This window comes from Aegilops tauschii, chromosome 1 (assembly GCF_002575655.3).
Source record: "Aegilops tauschii subsp. strangulata cultivar AL8/78 chromosome 1, Aet v6.0, whole genome shotgun sequence".
Classification (NCBI taxonomy): Eukaryota; Viridiplantae; Streptophyta; class Magnoliopsida; order Poales; family Poaceae; genus Aegilops; species Aegilops tauschii.
In genome coordinates, this window is record NC_053035.3 from 473,382,142 (window position 1) to 473,392,143 (window position 10,002).

A 10,002-nucleotide genomic window follows, 5' to 3' on the forward strand; every position below is an offset into this window, starting at 1 on the left:
TTATTCCCGCATCGACATCGACGATGCCTATCCCGCATCCTCGTCGTCGACTCGGTGGAGGAGGCCGGCTTGATCAAAGGGGCCATGTCTGGGACTGGGCTCCGCTGGGCTGGTTTTGGGAGGTGCTAGCTTCCGGGGGGCGTAGGTTGGTGAGGAGCCAGCCCGTCGTTGACCCGATCCTTGTTTGGTGGCGGTCGCGTGGGCCAGTGACGGTGCCGAGGCTTCCGGACACCGCGGAGGTGGTACGTCACCGTGTCAGCGAGGAGGACCAGCACGTCCGTCGCTACATGGTTGCGTTGGAGGGCAGGTTCGACAATACCTGGCAGGTTCTTCAGGGATCTCACTGGAGCTATGATCCTGTGATGGTTCCTTCCCTTTGGGTGTCCACCACCCGCACCGATATCAGTCGGGCGCTACGGTTCTAGTTGTACTGGCGATATGTATGATAGTATTCGAGGTGTATTAGTGATAATATTCGACGATGTACGAACACATGGAGATGATGTAGTTTTGCTTATAATTGAATGCATCCTAATTTGAATACTACTTTATTTTGCGATTTGATTTTGCTTATTGAATGCTCAAATTAGAAAACTACTCCTACTTCGAATGCTAAAATTGGAGAGCACTATGCAAGGCATATGCATATGATTAGTTGATAGCTTATAGGGTTTTTGTTTTCGCAGAAATCTAGGAGCCCCCGGCCCCTCCATCATCCCCGCCGTCGTCCCCGTCACCGACCCCCTCCGACATCGAGGTGAGACCAGCCAAATCCTCTTTTAGAAAGATAATTAAACGATATTTCAGGTTGACTTTAAGTCTGTCGAATCTCCACCATATATGAGAGGACGAAGAATCCCGACTGTTGTCGTGGGGGTAGCTTCTCCTTCGTTCCCGTGTGCTAGACAATTTGGTGTAATGCACTCGGGAACGAAAGGAGGAGCTACCATCACCGACGGTCGCAAATGTCAGAGAGGAATCAGTGAGGGAGAGTTCCACCATATATATATGAGAGGACGAAGAATCCCGACTGTTGTCGTGGGGGTCGCTTCTCCTTCGTTCCCGTGTGCTAGACATTTTGGTGTAATGCACTCGGGGACAAATGGAGGAGCGACCATCACCAACGGTCGAATGTATACACCACGTGAGCTGAGAGTTTTCAAGAAAAGACTCGACAAACCGATAGTCAACCCGTGATGAATAATAATGATCTAATTTAGTTTTTGTAGTACACATATTTAATTGTACAAGTTTAATCTTTGAATTATGAACGTAGGAAATGTCATCATCGGATGACGAAAGTGTCCTGGGGGAGTGCGGGTGGTGCCACGACGATCGAGGTTTGTGCGACAGGCCTCACCTGGACGATGATCGGCGCTTCAGCATTAAGCTCGAGGAGACCTTCGATGTTGAAACGGTACGCAACGACGACAAGTGTTTTTTCATAATTAAGCATGACTTCAACTATTTCAACGTGTAATTTTCATCTTTTACAATTCGAGTATAGCTTATCCTATGCCATGCAAGACGCTATGTCTTGGAGAAGATGGATTTTGAAGACCATGAAAATTTTGAAACGAAGAAAATTCACCTAAGGACCCATCATGATGTGGATTTTGAAGTAAATCTGTATAATGCTGAGAGCGTAACCCATTTTGGTTGCAAAAATTGGGAAGCATTTTTGCAAGATGTATGGTTTTGATGAGGGTATGCTTGTCACCATGGATCTTGGTGATCCTGGAATCGAGCAAGACAATATGGACATTTGGGTCCTTGTTGATACGCCTCCAGTTCTACCGCTATGTGAGTTTCTCAAACATAGTTATTAGCTAATTTATATTGTTTATTTCAAAATAGTTGACAGCTTATTTTCATTGACAGCTTATTTTGATTGTTCAAACAATGTGCGGAACATGGTAGACAAAACCCACTACACCGATGGCACCGAATAAACTTATCAGGAGAAAAATCATCTGGTCGGATTTTGTACTGATATTGAGAATTACAATATCTACAATCGAACTCCTCAACATTATGGTCAATACGTGCAACTAGTGCACGTGTTGAACTACGGTAACTACCATGGAGATACCCTGGTAAGATATTTTACTATTACGACATCCGTGCATCTTTTGCATACTTCTAAAACTAGTACATCATTGCTAACTATAAAGTTATTACTATGTTTTTCAACAGAGAATCCCAGAGGATTGTGTGCCTCATTTGATGTATCAGAATGGCAGCCTTCGTGTTTTGAACATATATCCAGGTCATCCTACGAATCTCAACTGTCCATACCGGATTTCTCAAAGAAGTGGAGACATGCTAATCAATAAATGGAAAAAATGTATGGACAGTCGTAAGGAGGTTCTTGGAAGCAAAAGGAAGCGAAGCTTAAAAATTGAAGATAGGATGATCTCCATTCTCCATAATGGAGAGTCAGGGTCTATATTGTTTTATGCTATTTTACCTTAAAGAGGGTATTTAGGTCCTACATAATACTGATGATCATGTGCTAAGAACAAAGGAGGGTTGGTTCGATGACTATCAAGATGATGATCATATGACCTGTTATTAATAACGAGTAGAAGTTGTATGATGATGATTAGTAGGACTTGTTATTATGATGATGCATGATGCGAGCATGAAGAGTTATTATATATCTGTGGATGAAATGAACATGGATTGGATTGAAGTGAAGGCAACATGCATGTGGTGCATGTCGAAAGTAGTACAATCCAAACTTGATCAAGTTAGGATTAGTATTACTTTCGACATGCACCACATGTTGCCTCACTTCAATCTAAGTCATGTTTAGGCATAGCAGTAGCAGTAGCACGGAGATAAGAGAGGACACATCTCTCTATTAGCTACCTATACCAACCTAAATTAACCCCCAAAACCCCTAAACAACCTCCTTTCAAAAAAAAACCAGTCGCTAAAATGCAGACGCGTGGAAGCTTATTGGTCCCGGTTGGTGCTACCAACCGGGACCAAAGGCCCTCCTGCCTGGGCTCGCTGGAGCGGCCACGTGGAGGCCCATCTGTCCCGGTTTGTATAAGAACCGGGACTAAAGGCCTAGGGCATTAGTAACGACCCTTTAGTCCCGGTTCCCCAACTGGGACAGATGGGCCTTATGAACCGGGACAAATGGGCCTTTTTCTACTAGTGACAGATAAGTGACCAAATTAATAGTAGTTCATCATCACATTAAAACCAGAGTACATACATAGTTCAAATTAAACAACATATAGCTCTCCAGAGCATCTAGTTAAACCATACATTGAAACTATGTAAAACCTTTCAATGCAACAACAAATGCGATCATAATCACAACCAAAGTAATAATTGATCCAACGGCATAATGATACCAAGCCTCGGTATGAATGACATATTTTCTAATCTTTCTAATCTTCAACCGCATTGCATCCATCTTGATCTTGTGACCATCGACGACATCCGCAACATGCAACTCCAATATCATCTTCTCCTCCTCAATTTTTTTTTATTTTTTCCTTCAAGTAATTGTGTTCTTCTTCAACTAAATTTAACCTCTCGACAATAGGGTCGGTTGGAATTTCCGGTTCAACCACCTCCTAGATAAATAAAATCTATGTCACGTTGGTCGGCATAATTGTCATAAACAATAAATGAACCAAATAGTTATAAAAAGATAATATATACCACATCCGAATCATAGACAGGACGAGGGCCGACGGGGGCGGGTACCAAAACCATCGCACTCTATAATAACAAGGAATAATAAAAGTAAGAAAATTAGACAAGTATCTATCTGAAGTAAGAATTTTTTTCTTTCAGAAAGAAGATAAGAACAAGAGGCTCACCACGGTGGTGCCGGCGACGAGATCGGCGCGGGCGATCGACGGTGGTGAAGATGGGGACGGGACGTGACGGACCGCTAAACCTAGACAAATCTTGGGGGAAATGGAGCTCGGAGGTTGAGTTTCGAGAGGAGAAATATTAACTAGTGTGGCTCGGACATTTCATCGAACACCTCGTCGTGAGCTAGAGCACCCAAATGCCCTCCCCTCGCCAGCCAGAAAAAACAGAGCACTCTGGAGTGCTCTGCTGCGGCGATAGGGTATATACAGGCAACTCATTTGTCCCGGTTCGTGGCTGGAACCGGGACTAAAGCCCAGCCTTCTGTCCCGGTTTGAGCCACGAACCGGGACCAATGTATGTGGGCCAAGAGCGAAGCCCATTGGTCCCGGTTCGTGCCTAGAACCGGAACAAATGGGTCCAGACGAAACGGGACCAATGCCCACGAGGCCCCGGCCGGTCCCCTGGACTCACGAACCGGGACGTATGCCCCCATCAGTGGCGGAGCTAGCATTTGACAACAGGGTGGGCCGCCCCAAAAAAAATTTAGTTCGTTCTTCGGCCACATATGCAGTCCCCTGCACATCTGGCTCGCACATACTAGCTTTCTTCCCTATCTTCCTAGCATGTCTCAAAAATAAAAGCAAGGTTTCTGGTGCTCTTTATTTTTCAATAATTCTACAGTAATATGGGTATGATTTCATCGGTACATCTATTTATGTGCTGCATCTAATTAAATTCGTCTACAACTAGAAAACGGAACTCATCTATGTAATATATAACATTGCATCTCTGTTTCCATTCCCTGTCAAGAGTCAGACAAGCAAAGAAATTTGGCTGTAATCGGCCGAAGGGGATTTGAGGCCAGTACCTCTCCCTCAGTCTCCCAATCTGTGCGCCTGAGTGGACTGGGCGCCGTGGCCCGTGGGCGACTCGCCGGCTCAAGCAGTAGCAGGGCCAGGGCGGCTGCCGACTGGGCGCGCTGCTGCGCATGGCGGCCGGACGACGCGCGGAGCACGCAGGGCCGATGCCCGCGGGCTTCAGGATGGCTCCTCCTGGTGGCCGGCGAGGCGACGCCACAACGACGAAGCAAGGAAGCAGGTGGCGAATCTGAATCGAGCGAGACAAGGGTTGTGCGGCTGTCTCGTGTGGTGCGGTGTGCCTGTGCGTTGTGCGTCCGGCCTTCTTTCTCCCCCGGCCGCTCTTTCTGGCAGCACTTGCTGGGCTTCTTTCCCCCTGGCCCATGTCTTAATAATCCTATCCTATGCTGGCTCGAAATCCCAGGGTGGGCTGCGGCCCACCCTGTCCACCCTGTGGCTCCGCCACTGGCCCTCATGGGTCCCGGTTCGTGACTGAACCGGGACTAATGGGTTGGCCAGGTCCGAACCAAACCCTGTTTTCTACTAGTGCGTCCCTCTGTAAAGAAATATACGTAAGAGCGCTTAGATCACTAATCAGTTATGAGTTACTCCAAATAAATGATTCTGTGGACTAGGCATTATTGTCAAAATGATCCACGCGCAGCGATTGTACACTAGTAAATAATGGAATGGACTTGGACAGGCCTATGGGTGGGTGGTAGCTGGCAATGGCATCAGTGGTGCACAAGGCGCGCAGGCGGGAGATGAAACGGGCTAGCCTTCCTTTTACTCGCTGCCCGGATGCATGCAACACCCCCGTGGTTTCATGTGCCCGTGCATGCATCGTCGCTGCCATGCATGAGACGGCATCACATGCCGCACCGGACTGATCTATAGACCAGAAACTGCTCGACACGTCATGGGTGTGGCCCACGCGGCCAGCGTCTCGTCGCAGGCTCGCCACTGCGCTGCTCGACGCAACCAAGCTTGCTATAGCTACAATAGCTAGGAAGTAACCAAAGCAGGCCGACCAGTTCGCGGCCGGTGAGTAGTCCCCTCCCCATCTTCGTCTTGGGCTTCTTCTTCTTGAGCTCGATCTTGTGTTTTCTTTCTTTCGCGCCCGAAAATTGAACAACTAACCGTGCCTTCTTGCTGCTGCTGGTTCCAGTCAGCTGGCTTCGATCCGAGTCCGACCATAGACATGGACTCCCCGCAGAAAAATCTTGGATCCATGGATGCCAAGAAGACGATGGCCGCTCGTCCGTTCCAGGAAGACGATGCCAAGAAGATGATGGCCGCTCTTCTGCTGCTTGTGACGCTGGCCAAGAAGACGATGGCGGCTCGTCAGTTCCAGGAAGCTACCCGGCTGGCCAGCGCTTGGGCGCTCGTCAACGCCGCCCACTTCCCCGTCTCCTACGCCTTGGGCTCCGCCATCTTCTACGCACTCTGCTACCTGCAGGTAACAACTACGGCCCTTGGCTGGACGGATGCTGCTGGATCATTCTGAGTTCCCCATCGATCGACCTACCAGCTACCACTACCATGCGCTAATTAAGTTCGTCTTCCTGGCTGGCTGCAGCTGCTGTGCCGCGATTCATGCGAGGAGGAGGACGCCATGCACCGCCCCCTCTGGATCGGGCAGTTGTGCTGCGCCGCACTCCAGGCGGCCACGGCGGCGCTGGCTCTGCTGCTCCCGCGCCGTCGCCGCCGGATCCGCCGTGCCCTTGCCTACCTCGCCGTCGCGGTCGCCATCGTCAACCACTGTTTGTTGGCCAGCATCGCCCACCTCTTGCTCATCCCCTTGATCGTATACGCGGCGCTGCTGCTGCTGCTGCTACTCCCGTGCCGTTGCCGCCGGATCTGCCATGCCCTCGCCTACCTTGCGGTGGCGGTGGCGGCCGTCATCATCGGCTGCTGTATTTTGGCGAGCTTCGTCCCCATCGCCGTCGACACAGGACTAGGCAAGCTCATCCTTTTGATCGTCTACGTGGCGGCCATGTTCATCCTGGCGGTGGGCGACCTCAGCTTCCTGGCCCTGCTCCTGGGAGGGGAATTCCCCTGGGAGTTCCGGTGAGGAGTAGCTGCTGATCGGTCAGCCGCAAGCTCATGTCGTCCATCGATCAGCTCATGAGGTACTGACGCACGTAACGATCGACTTGCGGGGAATATTAATATTGATGTGGTGCACTTCATCTGCCTAGTATTGGACCTTAATTTGATGCTGAATTAGCCTGTTATTTGTGTGATCGAGATATGCTATGAGTAGTACTGATGAACAAGCTATATGTATGGAGTCTTTGATGAACAAGCTATATATATGGAGTCTTTGATGTAGTATTAATTGGACCTTTTCTCTGCATGATCGACGGTTTATGCCTAGCTTCGGTATAATTGATGTTGGTGATCTTGTTCTGCGCCACATTCCTTGCACATGATCAATGGTTTATGCCTAGCTTCGGTATAATTGATGTTGATGATCTTGTTATGCGCCACATTCCTTGCACCTTAACTGTGCTAAACAAAAATTGTCGACCATAGCAGTTTTTGTTCATTAAGCTACAAGCATATGACCGACGGACTAATTCGCTAGGGTATTGAGTTTTCTTCTCATTGCCAACATGTTTCATGTGTTGAGAGCTTTGGACTTTTGATCGATGAACTTCGCACGTGTTTATAATGGATTCTCATTCAACCGTGAGCCTCTCACTTTGTTGAAGCAACTAGCTCGGATGCTCTCATAGCAGATTGGTTTCATTTCTTTCCTTCAAGGGGGCTTAGGTGATATGGATGATGGGGCCGCGTGTGCAAATGCAATTATCTTCATCATCTTTTTCTTTTCTTGGGCCTTTGGAGCAGATGATATGGGTCAAGCTGAACCCACTCTCAACAAAGATATAAAGAGTAATCTGCAATGGCACGCTAAGTACATGTTCAGGGTTGCAAAATGGACAAGTGGTCCGCGGTAACATACTAATAATAATATCTCTACACCTATAAAAACTCAGTTGGCGAAGTTGGAGATGATGGTATGTCTGTCATCCGTCATTTCTGACCACTAGATCTGCATCTAACGACTGTGAGGTAAGTTGTGGCCTTTTTGCAGCAATAGGCCACTTCTCTTCTCCAATTTGGAGAAAACCCCTTAGTATCTTGAAACCTACCACATCCCTCCCCCACCTCATCAAAACAGCCAGAGGAATATATTTTGAGTGAAACATAATAATTTTCTTTGTGGTATATGTATATCAAAACAAGAGTGTTTTCTTTCAAGTTTGTGAACAAGTATTATTCTACGTTGGATTCATTGCAACGCACGGGCACATTGCTAATACGTTTTTTACATACCAGTAGATTGCATTTGTATTGTGTTTCACATAAACAGAAAACTATGACTCTAACTAACTACCGGGCAAGTAGTGTACCACTATATACGTGGTCCATGGAGACCAAAAATAAGCTGGTGAATGCGTTCGATTGATCTGGTAAACACGATGATCTGTCATGTAAAGTAAAACGCAATTAATGTAACTCACAGCCCAGGTTTTACCCGCTAACGGCGGCATCCAACGTAACGTAAAAGTAAATGCATGATGCTGTCGAAATTAATGTTGTGCCACTCGCTGGCATGCATGCATTATGATTATTTTGATTGCACGATCTAGGCAATATTGCCGTACGTAATGATTCCACGAGCACAGCAAGTATACCAGTACCGCAAATGGAACGGCCTGGCCCTGTGGCTGTGGCATCGGTAGTGCACGATGCACGCGGACGAGTGAGCTAAAACGAGCTACGGACCCAGGCTTTGGCTGCCCTGTATGCACTGCCAAAAATGGTATACGCGCTGAACCCGCTCTCAACAAAGATATAAAGAATGGTGTAGTCAAATCGGCAATGGCACGCCAAACACATGTTCGGGCTTGCAAAATGGACAAGTGGTCCGCAGTGACATACTAATATACATATGTTATGTGCCGGTAGCTTTTGTGTTTGTATTATAATTCATACAAACAAAAAACTATGAGACTAACTAACTACCAGGCAGTAGTTTACAACGATATACGTGATCAATCGAGACCAAAAATAAGTTGATGAATGTGTTTGAGTCGGGAAATCCAACCGATGATCTGTCACGCAATACACAATATAGCTCACAACCGATGTTTTACCCGCTAAGGGTATCTCTAGCCGACCCCCTAAAATTTAGAGTAAACGGCCGAGTATTCTTTAGAGGACTATGTTTACTCCTCTAAAAATTGGCTGTTTCTAGCCGATCTCTAATACTTAGAGAAGTTAAAAAAATGTCATATTCATTTAATTTTAGGTTACTGAAATCAACTTCACTACTTAATTATTTTATTAAGCGACATCTTGATAACATACTTCACCAATTCTACGTTAAGTGAACCGATCCAAAGAAAATCACAAGAAAAATTACACACTTCAATAGAAATTCAACTTTCATAACTGCTCTCACTAATTATATTAATAATTTTTCTATGTATTCATTGCCTACATTGTTGCTTTCTCAATCAGGTTCTCGAGCTTGCACAATTCTTTCTTCTCTGCTTTCACATAATTGGACAGTGCGTCGTGTCTAGCTAGTCTCATCTCTAGTTTCTACTCTAGCAAGTAGTGCACGAACTTCTAGCAAATTTCACGCTATCTATAGATCGATGTACTCTTCTTTCCAAGATCAAAACTTGCATCCATCCTACGTACATATAATTTTCAGCAAATAATAAGTTACAAATTGTGATGAATCCGAAGAACAACCGTACAAATAAGCACTCATCCCGTCATTTCCGCACTTGAAGAACACTCATCTGGCATGTTTCGGCATGCTTGAAACTCGATGCAGCACAAGCCGTGGGCAGTAGTGGTCACACTTGATAACAGGGCAGCGGCGAGCCGACTAGGAGTCTTTACTCGGACGGGTGGGCGGCCTAGTAAATATAGATGCCCGCGGTGCGGAGGAGTATAATATTTACTCCCCTAACCATTATACGCATTCCGCTAGGTGACGGTTAGAGAAGTAAAACGTCTTCTTACTCCTCTAACCTTTTCTAGGGAATCAGCTAGAGATGCCCTAACCTTGGCATCCAACGTAAAAATAAATGCATCGTGCTGTGGAAATGTTGTGCCACTAGCTGGTATGCATGCATTATTGTTATTTTGATTGCATGAACTAGGCAGAAGTATTGCGGTAATGATTCCACGGGCACAGCAAATGTACCGGTGCCGCAAATGGAATGGCCTGGCCCTGTGGCTGTGGGTGGTAGCTGGCATCCAATAATTACTG

At 46.7% G+C, this 10,002-nt stretch overlaps 1 protein-coding gene and 1 long non-coding RNA gene across 2 annotated transcripts; one reads left to right on the forward strand and one right to left on the reverse strand.

Annotated features, from left to right (window-relative positions):
* Positions 1 to 3,233: 3,233 nt before the first annotated feature.
* On the reverse strand, positions 3,234 to 4,964 carry LOC141021211 (uncharacterized). The gene is made up of 2 exons (XR_012181466.1): positions 3,685 to 4,964; positions 3,234 to 3,596 (listed from the first exon to the last, which is right to left on the reverse strand). It is a non-coding gene; the product is annotated as an uncharacterized lncRNA (long non-coding RNA).
* A 789-nt stretch (positions 4,965 to 5,753) lies between these two features.
* Positions 5,754 to 7,041, forward strand: LOC120968656 (uncharacterized). The gene is made up of 2 exons (XM_040395584.2): positions 5,754 to 6,159; positions 6,280 to 7,041. Exons 1-2 carry the CDS (start codon positions 5,902 to 5,904, stop codon positions 6,772 to 6,774), a joined length of 753 nt encoding a protein of 250 aa, XP_040251518.1. The 5' UTR covers positions 5,754 to 5,901; the 3' UTR covers positions 6,775 to 7,041.
* The last annotated feature ends 2,961 nt before the right edge of the window (positions 7,042 to 10,002 follow it).